Source organism: Dipodomys merriami, unplaced genomic scaffold (assembly GCF_024711535.1).
Source record: "Dipodomys merriami isolate MVZ:Mamm:240054 unplaced genomic scaffold, mDipMer1.0.p SCAF_172, whole genome shotgun sequence".
In the NCBI taxonomy this organism is placed as follows: domain Eukaryota; kingdom Metazoa; phylum Chordata; class Mammalia; order Rodentia; family Heteromyidae; genus Dipodomys; species Dipodomys merriami.
Window position 1 is genome coordinate 1487877 of NW_027203071.1, and position 21047 is coordinate 1508923.

General features: G+C 38.4%; 1 protein-coding gene across 8 annotated transcripts in view; it reads right to left on the reverse strand.

Annotated features, from left to right (window-relative positions):
- Positions 1–2570: 2570 nt before the first annotated feature.
- The window catches only part of Pde4b (phosphodiesterase 4B), a 522330-nt gene continuing 503853 nt past the window's right edge, over positions 2571–21047 (reverse strand). For 5 of the 8 annotated variants that reach the window (XM_070025809.1, XM_070025806.1, XM_070025807.1 and 2 more), the window contains 8 exons: positions 19262–19440; positions 18072–18170; positions 17761–17925; positions 15848–15947; positions 13611–13765; positions 13393–13515; positions 12529–12711; positions 2571–8946 (listed from right to left, as the gene is read on the reverse strand). In XM_070025809.1, the coding sequence (XP_069881910.1) occupies positions 8581–8946; positions 12529–12711; positions 13393–13515; positions 13611–13765; positions 15848–15947; positions 17761–17925; positions 18072–18170; positions 19262–19440 (1370 nt within the window). In that variant the 3' untranslated portion in view covers positions 2571–8580. The remainder of the gene's footprint in view (positions 8947–12528; positions 12712–13392; positions 13516–13610; positions 13766–15847; positions 15948–17760; positions 17926–18071; positions 18171–19261; positions 19441–21047) is intronic. The other 3 variants (XM_070025812.1, XM_070025813.1, XM_070025814.1) reach the window with 2 other exon arrangements.

Below are 21047 nucleotides of genomic sequence, written 5' to 3' on the forward strand. Positions count from 1 at the left end.
AGTAAACCACCATTCCTGGCCCAAGAAAATCACCTTTTATTCCAAGATTGGTTTCTGGTAGAGAAAGCACATCACTCCTGCTCTTCTAGGCAGATAGTGTTTCTTTCTTTCTCCTATATATTTCACTTTCCTTCTGTTAGAAGAATACTTTCCACTTTCACTATAACATTCTTAGATCTTTGTGATATTTTGAAGTTTGCCTTCCTCTCTTCTTCCTCTAGATACCACTCTATCTCAATCTTCCTCTTTATGGCTCAGTTTATTTGTTCTTGGCATGTAATTTTTCACCTCCTTTTAATTCTTTACTCTCTAGAAACTAGCTAATTGGCCATCACTCCACTGAAATAGCTAAGTGCACTAGTGATGTCCACATTTCTAAACAAAATGGATTAATTTTCTTTCCTTTGTCTCTCAGCAAGATTGAATATTGTAGACCTTTCTTTCCTAAAACTCTCTTCCACAATGTTACTAGTTCTGTGGCTTCTCTTTTCCAGGCTTTCCTTCAGAAATAACAGTGTTCCTTAAAGTTTCATCCCATTCCTACCCTTTTCTTACTGCACACTCTATCCCTAGGATATTCCATGGGTTCAGGGACCATTGTTTTGAAAACTCACAAATTGGACTTCTTTGAGTTCAAGCTGACATATTCAACTCTCTACATGCACTCACCTGTCATGATGACAGCCTCCAATCACATTCCAGACTAGAATCATAGCCTTATGTCAACTAATACTACCCTATCATTTCATGTCCTATAGGATAACACTACCAACCTCCCAGCAACTTAAACCAAAACCTCGATATTCTTAGAGCTCCTCTCTGTCAGATTCCATCACCAAGATCTGAAAATGCAAAAATAATTCCACATCTATCCATTCCTGTTCATCCTCCTAGACCTGTCCTAATGTGAGATAACATCTCGGGTGTTTTGTTTTTTGTTTTGGCTGGGTTTGGGCAATAGTCCACTAGCTGATCTCCCACTTTCTTTGTTATCTTCTCAGGATTTGGCCCCACACTGTCATTAGAATAATCATTCCAAAAAGGAAGGATGGCTACATCACTACTGAAAAGTTTTGTTGGATTCCCATTGGGTTTTGAAAGTGCAAAACTTTCCTGCCAAGGCCCTGTGGGACCTACCTCCCCAGTACCCCTTCTACCTCCTCCCACCTCAGTCACCCCTGGCTTCTTTCAGTTCTCCCAGGCCCACTACAGAGCTTGGGTACAAGTGGCTTTTACAGCCATAAGATGATTCTCTCTTTCCTTCCCTTGCAAACTGGCCAAATAATTGACATTATTGAACTGGAATTCCATCCTGCAGAGGAGTTGTGTCAATTCCTAATAACACATTCACTTTAAATAATTTTTTAAAATTTATGTCTGTCTCCTTGACTTCATCTGTGTGCATGTGTGTGTGTGTGTGTGTGTGTGTGTGTGTGTGTGTGTGTGAATTTAGGACTGTCTCTAAGCTTTTAGGCTCAAGTCTGGCATTCTATCACTTGAGCTATAGATCCATTTCTGGCTTTTTGGTAATTAACTAGAAATAAGAATCTTATAGACTTTCTTGCCCAGGCTGGCTTTGAACTGTGATCCTCAGATCTCATCTAGGATTACAGGTATGAGCCACCATCACTGGCATGACTTTATCTTTTTAAAATAACAGTAGAGTTTTGCTCTCCTTGTGTGTCTGTATCTCTAAAGTTCAGTAGAGTCCTACACTCATATTACATGTCCAGTAAGTATTTTAAATAAATAATTTTATAGAAGGGTCTCAAAATTTTGAGTAATCACTCTTCATCTAGCTGTAATCCCAGAGTTTGGGAAGCTAGGGAAGGTGAATTACAAATTCCAACCCAGCCTGGGTTATACAGTGAGATTTTTGTCTTAAACAAACATATACAATTTAAAAATATTAATTCACATTTTCTACTTTTATCACACACGCTTTCTTCCTTCTGTCATTTTGGCTTCCATGTCATTTCCTTCCAAATCTATTTGCTCTTTAGACTTCTCCTTACTTATGCTATGAGAAAGGCTCCCCGAGGTTCTTCCCCCACAGGAAGACTTAGGTTCTGCTACTTTTGTGTTCTGCATGTGTATATCTACTGTAGCAGTGCTTATAATGTAATTAGATTGTTTTCTATGAAGTACAGATTGTCAAGCATAACATCAATTGCATGATAAAAATCTGGAACAGATGATTAACATAGGGCATACAGGCCATTTGGGAGAGAAGTTCTAGGAGGAAGAGTCATCTAAACATAAGAGAATTATGATGGTTACTAGGGCTATAATAGGCTCTCTTCTCAGTGAGGACTCAGATACTAAGGAGAAAATTGCTTTAGACATAGTATAATTGTCTTTCAGGGAAAAAAAGCCAAACTTTGACTACATTTTTTCCTGACATGATTTTTTGCCTAGTTGGCCTAAATGATGGTGTGTCTTGGTGAATTTATTGTTGACACACCACCATTGCCCATGGAACACTAACTTATGGGTCAATGCTGATCTGCAAGATACAGGCAACAACACACGTCCATTTCTCATCCTGTCCTATTGTTTTTATTGACAAGGTAAATGAACATATAAAATACATTATTATCAAAGATGTAGAGCACATACTGGTGAGGGCATAGTTAATAAATGGTCAGAATCAGAATACAAAATAATTTCAGGCCAAAAAAATAGCAATTAGTAGTATGATTTCTCCATGCACATATTACCTCATTTAAATATCATAGTAGGATATTAATATTACAATAAGTATCATTTATTATATGCCTGTAATGTGCCAAAAACCTTTGCATATGTGGTATCATTTAGTCACACACACACACACACACACACACAAACGCACACACGTACATGCACACACACACAGGGACATTGGGTGGTACCAGGACTACCACTCAGGACATCATGCTCTCTTAGCTTGTTCATTCACATGGTGCTCTACTTACTTGAGTAATTCTTCCAGCTTGGTCTTTGCTGGTTGTTTTTGAGATGGAATCTTGCTAACTTTTCTTCCTAGGTTGGCTTCAGACTGTGATCTTCCAGATCTCAACTTTGTGAGTATCTAGGAATAGAGGCATGAGCCATAAGCCCTTAGCTCTCTAATTCTTTTGATGTAGATTTCATTTCTGCCTTTTACAGAAAAGAAACCTGAGGGTCAAACATGTTAAGAACCTTCTTTGAGGTCTCAACAGTGGTACTGGAGCTGATATTTATAGTATATTTATATATGATATATTTATATATTATGTATTTATATTTATAGCTCAATCTGACACCCCAACTTAAAACCCTGGTCCCTATACCCTACTGGCTTCCCAGATGAAATCCATCAGTAAAGTAAAAAAATTACAGGACCGTTCAGAAATTCAACTGTACAAGCAAATAATGCAGCAAGCGCTTTGTGGGAAAGATGTGGAAGGTTTTCTTTGTCTGAGAGTACCTTGTGAATCATGAGGGTGAGTCACTGACACCCCAAATGAATACAGACTTAGGATATGGAAGAGTACCTAGAAGAAAGAAAGAGTCACACTTTGCCCTACCATTAATGCAATATGGGACCAGGTGAGCAAGCCCAGGATAATTTGACCAGAATGCAGAGTACAGGTCAAATAAAAGATGTTGAAGAAACTACAATGTAGAAAACATGTTATCTCTAGTTACATAAAATTAACCTTTTTAATGCATACTATGGGGGAGACACTCTTTTATCATTTCATTCTTACAGTCAATTTAGGACTATAAATGATTGTTTTCTCTGTTTTGCAGATAAGAAAACTGATGCTACAAGAAGCCAGAAACTAAAAGTCTGGCTATTTTCAATTGGAATAAGGAATTAGAACAGAAATTATGTATATTGTTTGGGTATCAATAGAAAAGATAAAACCAGAGAAGGTACTCTAAGGGAATACCATTGAATTTCACTGCAAATAATAAAATAAAATATCCTAATAGTTTACATTATTTTAAATGGATATTGCTGAGTTTTTACTGCTGCATGCTTTCATTTAGACATACTTTTAGAAAGATTCTATAGAATTGGAAGAGATTTTATAATACGACTCACAATTCACACATTTCTCCTCAACTTTATGGACTTCTTTGAATCAGTGTGGTACCATTATTGTTAGGATGGAGTGAGAACACTCATCTTTTCAGAATCTTCAAATACATTTAGAAAAAAATACCTCTATTAATTGGGACTTGGTTTTATAAATCACAAGTTAATCAAAATGTGTTGTAAACTATTTTATTTGAGGTCAGAAGGAATTTTTTTCAAAGCTATTTTACAATTCATTAATCCCTCCATCCAGGATAATTTATTCAGACAATAGTTATTGATGATCTATTATATGGATCTGATTCTATCTCTAAATGTCTATCATTGGATTCATTTAATAATGAGAAAATTTATGCTCAAATATGAATGATTTACTAATATTCTGAGGCGAAGGAGGGTTCAGATAAAAGCCTGGAACATATTTGTGTTCTCTACTCTTTCCCACTTCAAAATACAAGTAGAGGATGTATTTCACAAAGAATTTTAATAAAAGGAATCTTTGTTTCTTGAGACATTACTTAGCTAAATATCAAAACTTATTCTTTTTGCTTCGGGCCCAGTATCATGTTTTATGAAGAGGAGTACTAAAATATAAAAACATTTAAAAGGAGTAGTAAGATTTAAAAAGAGACCAAGCGGAAACTCTATCTTATATTGCAGGGGTTGGGAGTTGAAGTAGAGACAGGTATTACCACAGGCTATTACTTGTGGGTGGGGTCAGGAGGGAAAATCTGGGAGACAACAAGGGAAGGGGTAATATTGTCCCAAATTACTCATTACCTGACTTATATAACTGTAATCCTCTGTATATCTCCTTTATAATAACAGTAAAAATTAAAAATAAGTAAAAATAAAAATAATAAAAGACTGTTGCAATGGAATGAGAGAAGCTAAGAGGGCAATTGCCTGCATTATACAGCATTCTTATCTTCCTATTAACTAGGGTTTTACTGTTGTCAACATCTACATCTAGTCAACAAATGTCTGAGCATTAACTCTACTGTGATGTTAAGAGTATGGGATGAAAGGAGACTTTGCTCAACATGGTACCTGCTCTCAGAGGTTGTCATTAGCTTGGAATCCTGAGCTCATTTAGGAAATGAATATAACTATGAAGTCTCTTTTTACTTGGAATTAGGTGAGAAGTCATTTGGAAAATCAAAGCAGGACACAGCGAAAGTTACTGTTGAAAATAGATATTCTGAGCATGCTAGGCTGGGCATGGTGCGTGAACAATAAATATCTGGAGATGGTTCTAAGAAAGTTCTAACTCCAGGCAAGCATAGTTTTGGTTCTGAAGCAGTGCTTGTCTATTCTAATGACACATTAAAATTTCCTGGGGGAAATTCTAAAAGTCTGATGCCTGGGCCTCCAAACAAGACCACTTCAATCAGAAATCTAGGAAGAGAAGTGTCCAAACATCAGTATTTAAGTAGATATGAACATTTATGTATATAAGTAAGAATATATACAAATATAGTCTAATTCAAAACAGAATTAAGAACTTCTTAGTAGAAAACAAATATTTATAAAGCTTTATAGCTGTAGACATGATAAATTGTACTTATTGGTTATAATAAATTCTGTTACTATTCAGAGATGGTAGAGGGTTCCTGAAACGCTGATTCTACATCTAGCAGAAAATGTTTCTATAATGTTGGTACATCCTCACCAATGAGAAGCAGAGTAATTTCAGATTATTCAGAGCGGTTTTTCCTGGCAGAGGAGTCTCTTACTGGCTTATTAGACCACTTTTCTGCAGTTAAATTAGTAAGAGTCTCTACTGATTCTTACTTGCAAACTTTCCCAACATACACACTTACACACTCACTCACATACACATACATACACACAACCCCCTCAGGATAAGTTATTTTAAATGCTGAGTTTAAGATTTCTTCCAATGAAACATTTTACTTATGACATAAAGATGGTTCTTTCCAGAAAGGAAAGCATAACTATCCAATCAGCGTAAGTCTCTACAGTTATTTGAAAGACCATGAGCGTCTATCAGTGTTCTGTGTATTGTGGTTTAAGATGAATCTTTGGATCTCAGTTTTCTCATGTGTCAAATGAATCAGGGATTGCTCTGAATGCATTATGCTAGGTGATATGAGTCTATGATTCACTCTCTCCAAGGACCCAGACAAAATGAAGATGCCCTTTAGTTGCATAGTAGATCTGAAACTCTAAAGGTTCTTATAGAAGGAAATGGCTCAAGAGGAACAAACAGTTTTGTTTGCTGTCCTTCACTACCTCTTCCCTGAGCTGGGTGGATGGCTAAGAAAAATGTGAAAATTTCCAAGTAACTGAACTGTTAGACATAGATTATGAAAATTCACTTATGATGCTGGCTGAACAAAGTGGTTACCTTTTCTTTTTAATAGGTTATGGTAGGAAAGAAGAGAGAGAAAAGGGAAAATGATTTGTTAGTACGTCAGAACTAACTGCCAAATAATTGGGTCTAGAGTCTAAGCTAATCATGCTTTTGTTTATTCAGCTCATATAAAAGTCTTTTAAGAATGCATTTTTGCACAATATATATATATGTATATAATTCTAATATTGTAACATACACTGTGAGAAACTTTTGAAAACAATATACTGTCAACCAGAAACAACGGTGTTTATAGACATACAAACCCATTGGTCATGCACATCTGTGCCATTTTCTGAAACTTGAGTCACAATGCTGAACTGAAGCATGAAACACATTTTACAAACTGAAACTGACACAAGGAAGAGTCTAACAAGTGTTATCAGAAGAAGCTTCACATTTGCATAATTTACTACACCAGTTCACATTTTATTATCAAAATTCACATTGTTTTATTGTTTTCTCTCATAATGAATCTGAAGGTGACATTCCCGCATCAGGGGCAGGCAGGAGGCTAGCTCTTCAAAGTCAGTAGTTTGGGAACACTCAGAAGAATCTCTTGTGAGCAAATGTAGTGTTGCTTTTTGAACCGAAGCCACAATGATAGCTGAACCCAGGTATAACCCAATTCATGTGTGTACAGATTTGGATAGAACATGGGTTAAAAACTATAGTCCATTGCCCTCTACCCCTATCAAACAATACAAAAGTAAAAGCTCAGTATAAACCACTTAGTATCTAATATGAGAATCCTGTTTGCAAAACCGGTTCACAAAGGGCTTGTGCAGAATTAGCAAGTCAGACAAGGTGAGGGCAGATCCATGGAATTAATGCCCCTCCCTGTCCTGACTATGAAGGGGGCCAGATGTCTCTCTTATGTGGTGTTGGGGTTATATAATACACCATACAAATGTTACAAGAAAAAGGTTGCAACTCTTAGGCAGAGTTTTCTACACAAATTTAACACCACCATTGGCAGGCAATGTTAGATATATAAATTAATAACTTACAAAACATTACAGTATTTACATTATATAATAAATACATGGTTATAAACAGGAACTAGGGGGAGGTGCTAGTGCAGAAGGCAATGCAAGAGAATGACAGCAGCATCAAGTGGCAGGGTTGAGTCATGGGAGGTGAGACAGAACAGGGCAAGGGGCTGGGGGTCTAGCCCAGCGGAAGGGCGCCCACCCAGCGCGCGCAGGCCCTGGGTTCGGTCCTCAGCCCTGGAAAAAAAAAAAAAGCTACAAAAGAGAACAGGGCAAAGGGCTGTTCAACTAACGGAGGCTAAGACACAAGGGGGCGCATTGTTCTATTTGGCTGACCTACACAGACTGGTAATAGCGAACCATACAACTGCCCTTCCTACCCCCTGATTTGTTCAACTTTATTTTGCTTACAGCAAAACAGCAAAACTTCAGAGAAAAAAAGTACTGTTCGAAGCAGGCAAACAGATCTAAGTTACAAGGGCCTTGGTAGAGTTAGACTCCAAGATGGAAGTAGAATATGGTTAGCAATGTGTCCTTTCTATGTGTTTGCAAAAGTTAACTGTAGGAAAGCAAAAGATATTGCCCAAGAAAGAAGGAAGACTTTTCTTTCCTTTTTTTTCCCCCAGAAAGAGTCAAAAAATTTATGTCAATTTTAAGTACTTATCCACATAGAAGTTGGTACTAAACTCTAGGTATTCAACAGGCATTTCAAAGACATGAAAATGTTCTACAAAAAAGGCACACAGGTTGGCAGACAAGAAGACAGGTGAGCAGATTTATAAGTGAAGTTATTAGTGAGTTCAGTCACTAGTCAGGACAAGTTCCCAAGACTTAGTGCAGAGAAATCTCTCAGTTTTGTGTCTTCAATTTTTCAAGCCATTTAGTTGTGATGGGAACTGGCCGCCACTACTACATAAAGCTTCAGCTCTTTGCCAAGCTTGCAAGCAAGGCAAGTCAACCATGGCATTTCCTGAGCTGCTATTTGCTTCATGGCCTTGCATTCTGGCTCCAAACTCAAGTAACTGGAAAGGCCAGATGGCCTTTGTCCTATGCAGGCCTCAGCCATCATTGCAGGCTGGCCCTACCGCATAGCTGGCATGCTTGTCAAGGGTGGAAAGTACATCTCCACAGGGAGAAGGAGATTATGTGTCGATTGGGGTTTTGTCTTCTGTTGCAATGTCTACATCAGTCTCTCCTAGTGAATCCCTATTTTCTGGATCAATCACACAAAGTGTCTTTGTGCTGCTGAAATAGTTGTGGCCCTCTCCCTCCTTTTCAGGTCCTTCAGAATCCTCTTCTTCAAGGGTCAGTTCAAATTGAAACTTCTCCATCAGACCCTGGCAGTCTCTGTTCCTCTCATCCAGTGGAGGAGAGGGGCTCTGGGGTATCATGCTTTGGTACCAGTTCCTGTTGTCTTCTAATGTGTCCAGAATGTCTTGAGCATCAGGCTGTACTAGATCTGCCCAGGTCTCCCACAATGGATGGACGATATAGTCAATGAAACCAACCTGGAGACAAATAAGATCACAGCTTTGTTATTTCCATGGGCCTTTGAAAACCAAATAAGCTGTTCTGCTTTCCAAAGACAGAACCATAAGAACCTTACAGAGAGATCAATAATAATAATGGATTCCTTTGTTGAAATGCTGGTTATATGGTAGATCTCCCTTAATCCTGAAAAGCTGTTGCCTGCCATTTACAAAGGAGTAAACTAAGACTCACTGAGGTTAAACATCTTGGAGAAGTCACCTAACTAGTGAATGGCACAGCTAGTACTTAGGTCTAGCTCCATCTAATCCCAAAGCCCATGTTTATGTCACTACCACACTGCTTTTCCTTTTATACACCAGATATGAAGTCTTGCAGCAACACTGGTTTGGGATGACTTATTCACTACTTATATTCCCTTATTCCCAAATCTAAAGTGTTCTGACTTAACAGCTCCTCCTCCCTTCCTCACTTTAAAATATGCTGTGGTGTCAAAATGACAGGAGTCTCATATATGCCCACTAGTGTGGAATCTCTCAAGTTCTGTGAAATGCATTTAGCTTGTTGAGCAGTTTCATAAAACACTTGAAAATCATTCAAGACCTAAACAAATATCCCCTTTGTGGACATGCCTGCTATTGTTTTGGATCTGTAGGACATATACTCATTTCCATCCAAAGAAAGGAGGAAAATAAAAACAATTAAGCGGTTCCTTTGCTGGTGTTCCTGCGAAGAAATCTGAGGCTTAGGGCTTTGTTATGGTCTACACAGGGGCTATGCATCCTGCATGAGCTAGCCTCCTGGCCTTAGGCTGACCTCTACATTGTCAGACAAACAGGAAACAGTGAGGGTGGGGGCAGGTAGAGACAGAATAGGCACTAGTTAAGTGAGGGAATGGAATTCCCCTGTCATGATCTGGGGAGCTAGAGAGATGCTGGTTTGGGATTCAGGGGGAGATGAGCAATGGCCCCCATGGGACACTATATAGCCATTTGTCCCCTTGCTGGAAACTTTTCTCTATTGATACTTGGGTTATTTGTCCAGCCATTTAATATATTCAAGTTGAACTATATGCAAGAATTTTGATCATTTGTATCTCTTTCATACATGTGTGTACATATATGTAAACAAATATGTGTGTGTGTGTGCATGTGCACATACATTCTTTGTATAGTTCTTTCCTACCCTTAACTTGATTTGCCAAAGTCTGGGCATATATATTTTGTGGGTTATGAAAAGTTAACTGTGGATGATTCAGATATTTCTCTTGCTTCTGCCCACTCCTTTTTCCTTTCTATTATTTCTTTAAGGACATTTGATGGATTTTAGGGGCTATTTCCAAGATGGTTTCCAGGGGTTAGAAATAAGCAGGCAATGGAGAAAATTGAATAAACTGAACATACTGAGCCATTTCTCTTCATTATTTGCTGTTTCTGCTAAGAAATAAGAATTTTTGTGTTTTGAAAGGTAACCATTAGCTGCTTATTTCTTAGAGATGGGATAAGCACCTTTCTTGAGACCTTAGAACTACTAGTTTAGAGCTTGGTTGCAGATGAATGACATAGGGTCTGACAGAGCCCAGTTGGACCATCAGTGGGACCATCAGAGGAGGGAGTTGATGTCATGGCAGCACTAAGGCTTATCCTCAGTGATGAAGAGTGAAGGACCTAGTAAAAGGATCCATCAGATCTTTCCCAGGGAACCACACAGAGGCAGGCAGGCTCAGGAGAAACAGTATTACAAGGTTTATTAGAAGAGCCATATTTCACCCAAGAGGGAGCACATGGCACCCTCCACTATCTAGGTAGCAGCAGAGTCTGGGGGTTAGGAAGTGAGGTAGATGGGAGCCTAGGTAGGTCTGGGCAGAGAGAGGGAGAGGCCAGCTGTATGGTGGAACTCCAGGGCTGGGAGGAGCTCAGGTCTGGGTGGAGCTGAGGACCAAAGGTGGGCATAGTGCTTACATTCCCCACTCTGTTGTTTAATAATAATAGGGCAAGGGATGGACAGGGGGTCATTTATTTTGGAGTTGCTTCCCGCTGTATAGGGTGAAGTACTCAGGGGTCCCTGCTTCATTGCTCCTTGGGTACGGTCCACATTGGATGCACATCTGACACATTAAATGTCTTGTGCCTGATGGACCTTCATATACATCTGAGCTAACTGGACCCCTATCTCTATGGATAAAATGATTGGACCCGATCATCGAGGAACCAGAGGACCCTGCTCTGGACAAGTAACATCATAACCATGGTGACCTTGGTCAACTTCATGTACAGTTCCTGGCATGGCCCTCTCTCCCCTTCATTGACTACAGCGCCCTCTCTCAGCAGAAGACAAGACCTTCGCCCACACGCCCTGCACAGTACTGTACATATTAAAGGGGGGAAATATAAGGAAATGCCCACCTCGCAGATCTAATTTCCGTCCTCAAGTGGTGCCTCCCATTTCTGGCCCCACAACAATATAAAAGGGGCCTCCAAGGATCCAAACATTGCCATTTTCTCCCTTTCCTCATGAGAACTTGGCTTTGTCAGCTCTGCTGGTAATAAATATTTTCTTCTACTTGATTTCTGTCTGTATGGCCTTTTGGGGTTACTTTCTTTGGGGTTACTTTCTGCCTAGGTTACATTATTTTCCTTCTCCTCTGGTAGAGGGCAATTGGCTCCTTAAGAAGCCAACAAGATGAAGCATGAGAATAGCTTCTTCACCTGACATAGGAAGCGTTTATTTTATCTACCTCATAAAATTATTTAGGGGTCTACATAGGTTAATCTACAGGGAAATGCATGAAAAAACCACATAGAACATCACATAAAATGTCACTGTTAAGAAAAAGTGAATTCTTTATATCTTGTCCCAGTTAAAGCTCTAAATTAATCAGCCCTAACTAGTTTAACATTACCATGAATTTTTTTTTAGCATTCAGATTTTGCGCTTACAAGTACTAAAGTCATCTAGTTGGTTTTCTCTAAGCAGCAGCAAAATACTAACTGCAAAGGAACTATACATTGATATTACAAATATGTGAAGTTTGGTGTTTTTCAGTAATGAGGAAAAAGAAAGAAATTAACCCAAAACACTATCAGTGTGTGTGTGTGTGTGTGTGTGTGTGTGTGTGAATGTGTTTGAGAGATGAATTCATTCTGAGGCACGGCCCATTTGTTGTAAAAAATGATATTTCAGTGGGCCTTGAAGCCTTTTTATTACAATGACCTTTTAATGCTTTCTAATGCTACATCTTCTGCAGTTATTAGTGTTAAAAATTTCTTCATGTGCATACACACACACACAGAGTATTTTATCTATTAGAATACCATGAACATTTTGGCACAACCAGAAAATGATTGAATATCTCTAAATACATAGACATAGAAGCAACTTTGGCAAAACTTTGATTATTTCTGATGATGGTGGCAGTGTGCTAGAATAGGGAGAGATAATAGCAGAGACTTAAAACCAGGGTACAGAGTTGAGCTTCTGGGTAAAGATGGAGACAGAAGAAAAGTAGAGAGAGAAGGAATAGTAGAGACAGCAGCCTTCAAGCGTCAGCTGGATTTTCTCAGGTCAGACAGAGTCTTTACAAAAACATTCATTTTAGATACCTGGGATTTTTCCACGGATGCTGTGTGTTTGTCACACATTGGGCTAATCTCCATGCCCCTCTCTCGTTCTTTGTCTCCCTGTTGGAAAAATTCCTCCATGATGCGATCTGTCCATTGCCGATACAATTCCAAGGATTTGGTGGGGTTGCTCAGGTCTGCACAGTGTACCATGTTGCGAAGGACCTGAAATAATCATTAAGTTTTGGAAATCCCATAAAATTAAGAGTAAATACTGTCAGAACATCTTATCCCTCTCAGTACACTTAGTACCAAATCCAAGAACACTTTTGTTCCAGTATAGTGATGATGCATACACCAAAAAGGCAAAATAACAATGGTGCCAACCAAGGGTAGTTATTTCCCATTAGAAGGTCCTGAAGGAAAATATATATATCTCCTTAGGCTGATAGCTTTTTAATTTAAAAACTAGAAGGAACATTACAGATCAGATGAGGAGACCATTTCCTTCCCTCAATTTGGGAAAAATGTAAAGAATTGCTCAAAGTAGATGTCAGGATTTTTATTTATGGAAAGAGGAGACCAGAAGACAGGAATTGGTATAACCAAAGCAGATAGAACAAACTTTCAATTGGTAAGATTTACATGCAGATATGAGCTTTGGGGAGGAGGAGTCACATGGGCCCAATTACAAATAGATATTGCAATTTATTTTCAGAACTAAGTAATTGCATAGTCATGCTTTTCCTAATTGATCAGAGGGAGGATAAACTTAAATGTCCATTTTCCTTAGCTTCTTCTTAAAATAAGCCAGATGTACCAGTAGTCCTCTAGGACATGCAGCTAACCAAATTCATGTTTTATTTTTCTAAATGGTGTTTGATGAGTTGGTCTTTGATCAAATACCTGTATGCGGTCAGTATAGTTATCCAGGAGAAGAACACCTGAGCTTGTGACTTTCTTTGTCTCTACCATTGTCTTCAGGTCTGCGAGCAGGCTCATATGTTTGGACATATCAGTTGCTAATACCTTGGGTAAAGACAAAAGGAAGATTCTTATTAAATGCAGTCCACAAAAGAGAAGGTCTAAAGTTAATGAGGAAAGTAGAGAGGCTACAGCCTTACCATGTCAATCACCATTTTCCTGAGTGTCTGACGCTGCTTCTTGGTGAGATTCTGAAAGATGTCACAATGTTCTTCTTGAAGCAACTTGAAACCCACAGCAAGGTGATGATTTTCCAGCACGGATTCATCATTATACATCAAAGCAAGTTCTGAATCTAATGGATTAACAACATCATGACAATAAGATACAATAAAAATTGTGTAATTGAGATACTGCATTACCTCCATGTGAAATCAGATCGAGTTTCGCTCAAATTATTTTAAGAGTTGCCATCCAGAGTCATTGCCTCTTAGAGAAACATTGTGCCTATACAAATAGAACTAGGAAGTTTCTAACCAAAAAATAAAATGTTTTAGGAGATGTTGGTACTTTCTCATTCATTAAAATTCATTGTCTTAAAATCTTATTTCTCTTCTACTCAGATGGAGAATTAAGTATTTTTCCCTCTTCTTTTTGTTTCAGTTGTAATTTCCTTTATGTCATCATAAACACTTTTTTGATAAAAATAGAAATGCCACAAACTTTACCAAGTATATTCTGATTATCTGAAGTACCTTCATAATTGCCAACCTCTGGCAATGGTGTTTCATATTTTCAAAAGATAGTGTGTTGGTGTAAAATTTTGTTTTATGCCCATAATGTAGTTTTGGAATTCTTTCATAAATATGCTAACTAAACATTTTTTAATAAAAAAAACCTTGGCATTCAATTTTCTGTCTACTGGCTCTCTATATTTGAAATAAGTTCAGTGTTTTCAAACTATAGATTCTAGCATGCTTTTTATACTAAGGATATCACAGGTACCTTTTGTTAGAAAAGCTCTGTATCTGAGAATACAGTCATGAAACTCAGGAAATCACCTATCAGAGTTAAACCAGGAATGGTGGTAGATGCCTGTAGTCTTAGCACTTGGGAGGCTGATGCAACAGGAGGATTTTAAGTTTGAAATCAATCTAGAATACAATGTAGCCTGTCTCAAAAATAAATAGATACCTAAATACATGCATAAATAGAGTAACAGCAATATGATAGCAATGTGTTGCTAACTGCAGGGGATGCTACTCCTATACCATTACTTTCAGAAAGAGTGAACTCTCTGAGGTCATTTGCACACCCTTGTTCTATTTAGCTGTGATTATGAGCACACATCTTTGAGCAGGAACTACATGTGACCATGATGTAGATGGTTCTGGCAGAAAAGACTTTTCCAGTGTGATGCTTACTGGTTTATCAATGAATTAATTCATGACTTTACACTAAACAAGCTGATATAATTCATGCAGAAAAATTTGTTTGATCAATAGATGAATGAGGTTTAAAAGTCTTCCCCAAACTTAGATAACTTGGATAGCTTGATTAAAAAAACACAATAATACAAAAACAAGAAGTGACAACAAAAACTCTTGGATAACATGCAGCTCAAATAGCATCTGTATAAAACTGTTAACATTTGATGCCAATTATAACATTGACAATACGACTATTATTGTTAGAAGAAAAAGTACTTAGATCTTAGTACTAGGGAAAACGTATTAACTGAGTGGTTGAATACATTTTCATTAATGTGGAAATCAAATATTTTGAGCCTGCCAAAAACTTGGAGTATAGCTTATGGTCCTAAGGCTGGACTAACCCTGAAAGCTACTAGGTTACCCTATTTTCCATAGACCATTCCATAATCAAACAGACACACACACACACACACACACACACACACACACACACACACATGTGCACAACATGGAACAGAGTATATGGGACTTTAATGACTTTCCTCTTGAATTTTGGAAATCTACTTCAGTGCTTTTTGAGGAAATCTAATTTCTACTTGAAAGTTCCCATATTCAGACCCAACATTAGTGCCTATTCCCTAGCACAGTAAGACATTAATTGGGGTGCTGTGCTGTAAGAGCCCTGATCACAACATCCCCAGGCCTTTTCTTCTCTTACTGGATAATTCCACATCTGTTATTCTTTCCTTCCATATTGTACTTTCCAAACTTTGAGTACATTTTATGGCTTCCCCCGACCCTCTCCAAGTTCTCCATGCAGCTCAAACATGGTGTTGCCAGACTGGACACAGTATCCAGGAAAGGACACTCAACCCAGTTTGAGTGGAATGGAAGGATTACCTCATTACTGCCCTTTTTGTTACCCATAATGAAAACATCAGGAGGAAAAAAACTGCAGTGAATCATACAATTATCTCAAATGACTGTTCTAGTGGTGAACTCACTTGTGTTGATGAGAAACTGATTGGAGACTCCAGGATGATCAACGTCATGGATAGCAGCTGCAAAAATGGCAGCCAGGATTTCCAAATCTGTGAAGACAGCCTGGGAAACAAATTGGACACAATGAACTCCATATCTACTTTGCTCATTTTGCAGTTAATTTCAAAGGATCCCATTTCATTCTCTTTAAGAGAGGGATTTGTATACTCTCATAGGGTGTGGATTAAATAAAAAAATGTAGATTCTGTTTATTACCAAAAAGTTCCTGATATAAAAGGAATGATGCCCAGCCTTGATTTGGACTTTTTTTTGTTGTTGTTGTTGTTATTGGTCATGGGGCTTAAACTGTGGACTTGGGAGCTGTCGCTGAGCTCATCAGGTCAAGGCAAGTGCTCTACCATTTGAGCTACAGTGCTACTTCCTCAGAGACTTTCTGCCCCGGGTGGCTTTGAACTGTGATACTCAGATCTCAGCCTCCTGAGTAGCTAGGATTACAGGTATGAGCCACTGGTGCCCGGCTAAAAATAAATTCTCCCCCTTTCCCTCTTCCCCCTACACCATCCCCCACCCCCATCCCCCCAGTCCTGGGGCTTGAAATCAGAGCCTGAGCACTGTCCCTGAGCTTCATTTGCTCAGGGCTAGCACTCTACCACTTGAGCCACAGCACCACTTGTGGCTTTTTCTGTTTATGTGGTACTGAAGAATTGAACCTAGGACTTCATGAATGCTAGGCAAGCATTCTAGCACTAGGCCACATTCCCAGCCCCTGATTTGCACATTATTTAAGGCTTGGCATTAGCATACTGCTCATGGTGTATGTGAACTCCTGATTTGTCTTTCAGATTAGGTCTACAGCAGCATGGTGCTTACGTAACATAAGCACAATCAAGTCAAAGAAGCAAGGCAGATGGCTCTGCTGTGAGATATAATAAATACCCTTCATGTTTAGGCTGCATAAGTTAGAGGAAAAGGCTAAACTTCAGATTCATCAGCAATGAATTATTTCACAAAGCTTATTTGTAGTGTGGTCACAAGCTGCCAGTTATAAATTCATTCCATCCATGTCTACTTAATGTTTATTTATAGGCAAGATTTGAAAAATATTCCTAATACTTTATTCTTAGTTCCTTCCTGTCATGTCATAAAGGCATATCTGTCTCTACCCAGGCAAAAATGACTTAAACCTAGTATTTATTAGTTGTCTATTGCTGCTGATTCTAGGACCAAAATGTCTTTCTTCATCCTCTGTGATTATTTAAGTCTTCTGGTTCCTTAAATGCCAATTCATTTTCAATCTCTCCACAAAGGACCAATCCTGGTAATTAAGGACACACTGTACTCTTTTTTTTACTAACAGTTTTCAGCAATCTTGGCAAATTACAATAATTATCCCATTACTAATACAAGGCATTAATCTGTGAGGAAAGGAGTCCCAATCACCTTCTCAAATCTTGTCTGAGTACAAGGGATTCTGTTCCTCCTTTCTTAAATTAAATTTATTTTTTAATGATCTTTAAAAAGTGGTGCAGAAGGTTTTCAATTCAACATGGCAACTCATGAGTATAATGCATCTTGCTCGTGTCACCCCTTCGGTCACTGTTTCTCCTTATTTTACCATCCATACTTTGAGATAACTGTATCCTTCACCAGGAACCAAGCATGGATTCTGTTGATTATTTTATAACTAAATAATTTTCAATTGGAAGAGATGGAAAAGTTACTCTATTCTTAGAGAGTAAAGAAGGCAGAAATGTCTAGTTTTATTACTCAATTTATGCTTCTATATTTCATAAAGAACCAGTGTATAAATTTGGGGTCAGTTAAGCCAGTTACATCATTTTTGTAAATACATTGCACGTTGCATGGTGCTTTTAAAGGTATGGGCAGGAATCCAAACCAGATGACAATTACTCACATCTAATGCTGGTGTAGAAAGAAGGACGTGGGTAGACTGGGCTACATCAGCAGCATGCAGGCTGTTATGATAGGCCACATCAGAATGGTAATGGTCTTCCAAAGTCATCATGTAGGTCACAAATGTGTCAGATGAGATTTTGAAAGTCTTTAGGAGGTCTCTTTCCTATGTAATAAAATGGATTAGAACATGAATATGTGGATTACAAAAATGTAGCAAGATTAAGTGGCAACCTAAACTAGAATGGGAAAAACAAAACCCTTACAAGGAGTTATCCATTTGGATAATCAACATCATCTCATGTTACTCACTTGGAATATGGCATACATGATGCATGTCAGGGGCCGATTATGTGAATATCCAGCCACATTGAAGATGTTAAGGCCCCATTTGTTCAGGTCTTCCAACTCCTGTAAAAATAAAGAGGAATTTAGGAATAAGGATAAATATTTTTTGTAAGTTTACAAAATTTTTGTAAGTTTTTTTTGTATTAATTGGCTACCTAAGTCTATATAGAGTACTATAATTAGAGTGTTCTAATATCTGAAAATAACTCAGGTGGAATAACTCAGGTGGTTTGGGATCTTTTTATGCAATAATTATAAATGTATATCCATTTATAAATATAGTTGCTAACCTATATTTGCTTTGCATCCTTCCTCAAACAATGTTGCCCGAGTGAATAGAGATTACTCTGGTCCCATTTCCCCATCACTCCCCCTGCTACTTACTGGCCTATCAGTGACAGGTAGAAAACAATGTCAAGGAAACGCCCCTGTCCTTTGGTTATTATCATTGACGTCAGATCAGGGAGACTGAGCTACCAGAACGTGCAGAAATCAACCCCAGTTTAAGAATGACCAAGAGAAACCTGGAAGAAACATCATTCAGGCCTGTGTTGTGGGATCAGTCTAAGATTATCTGATTGAAGGAACAATTTATGCCATTCTGAGTAACTTCCCAGAGGCCTGGCTGGGTGTTTAATCAATTCAGAAGGCCTCACCGAATGTTGTTTGCTCAGAGGAAGCTCATTTCATTGTCTCACAAAGCAATGAAAACTTCAGCAGTGATTCTGTACAGCCTCTTGAGGACAGATGCATTCTGTCTGCATTTGCCTCTACTACTGGAGTCATTGCTTCACTCAGGAGTCATTACTCTCCTGATCTGTTTATTTCTCTAGCATTGCCAATCAGTGTAGATTTTCCCTCTGGCCCTCTGGCACAGAGTTCTGACAACATCTCCAGGGATAATTCAGATTTCTCCTCCTGGATTTCCTTTGGATGTCCTAGAGTTTTTTCATCAGGATGCTCCAGGCATAAGGAGCTATCCATCACTGAACCAGACTCAGGACCCAAAGTAAAGTCTTTGATATAGAAGAAAGATTGCCCCAGCACTGGACAAATAATGACAAAGCAAAAGTGACCCATATAAATGTCTAAATGGTAAACAAGCTCCGTATGCTGCAGAGAGCTGTGCACCTCCAGGCCCAGCTCATACAAACCTTGGCCAGGTGATCTTCATTTTCTGTGTTGACTCCAAAGCGCGAGATGCTCGTGTTGTTTAAACTTGAACTATGCATCAGCTTCTTGACTCCACTTATCTGAGTCATGAGCTGCTGCTTCTTCTTTTTCTCTCTGTCTTTCTGGGTGGGAGATGGGATTTCCACATCATTCTGCTTGTCTGCAACAAAGGAATGTTTGGTTTTTCAAATCACATTTGTGCCAATGAACATACACAGCAATATTCAAAACAGCTCATACAATGTGTAATAGCCTTTAAGTTGTATAAAGGACTTGTACAATGCAACCTCATTGGATCTTGGATAACCTTGTGGAGTGGTGGAAAAAATAAGACTTGTTGTTCCATGCTATTGCCAAGTAAACTGAGGCTCAGAGTAGTTAAGTAAATTGTCCAGGAAGTGACTGAGATAGTACTCGAGCCCAGTTTCCTGTTCTTAGTGTAATTTAGGAGAATTATACTCACACATTTTTGAGGTGAAAAATATCAATACTTACATGTGGATTTTGCATTAAGGTGACTAACTTATATTGCTTATATAACAAAAACGTTCATAAGTTAAAGCAAGATTAATGAAAATAAGCTCTGCTGATACATTTTCATTCATTCTTTAAAAATGATTTTAGCTGATTCAGTTTAAATGAGCAATATATGCTAAAAAATAAAAGATTCATCTGAATCTTTTATTCATTTATGAATTAAAAGAGTGATAGCTCACTCTTTTAAATTGAGCTACTCAGGAAGCTTGAAGTTCAAAGCCAGCACAGGCAGAAAAGTCCTTAAGACTATGTTTTCAATCATCTAGCAAAAAAGCTAGACTAAAAGTGTGGCTCAGGTTGTAGGGCACTAGCCACAATTAAAAAGGACAAGTAAAAGCCTGAAGCCCTGAGTTCAATCCCCAGTACTGGCAAGAAAAAGGAAGGAGGAGGAGAAAGAAGAGAAGGAGGAGGAGGAGAAGGAGGAGGAGGAGGGAGGAAGGAAGGAATTTAGAAAGGAGGAGGAGAGAGAAGAGGTGGAAGAGGAAGAGGAGGAGGAGAAGGAGAACTGCTATTTTAAAACATTGATTAGTTAACATTTGAGGTTTAGAGGAAGACTATAATTTCATTTTTATTTCATACGTTGTGTATGTTAACTCTACTAATAGATAATAGGGCATCTCATTTGTAATAGGCTTCATACTTAGTAACACCTTTATGCTTACTAAATATTTATAATAATGGCATTTAATATTTAAACATTTTTGCCACACAGAAATAGCAGAACTAGGATTAGTGAAAATGTCTGTCTACCTGTTTGCAGAAGTTCCCTCCTTTATTGAAAATGCCTGTAAACAAATACTCTATTTGACTTCATAGGGATACATCCTGAGTACTGACAGATGCATTAACTCTTTCAGACCACAAGGATGCTTGAGTATGCAGCAGCAATGATTGTTTCAGTTGCTTTATTGAACTAAAATGGGACTCCATGGTTGAAAGAGTTAATGTGGCTTTCAAAAATGCTGACATCGATCTCTGCTTGTTACAGTGAAAATGAGTACAAAGATAACTTCTCCATTTGAAAATGACATGCTCACAGTTGGTATGCTGGGAGATGGACCATAGCTTTTATGCTCTTCTAGATGTCGGCATAGTCACATGTTCTCCTCAGGGACTTTTGCCCTGGTAGTCACTCTAGCCAAGCTGAGCAAGTATGGTGAAACAGGACTAGCTTTCTGTGCACATTGCCACCTGCCTGTGGGGCTGAGGCAGAGGTATTCCCCTTCCCAG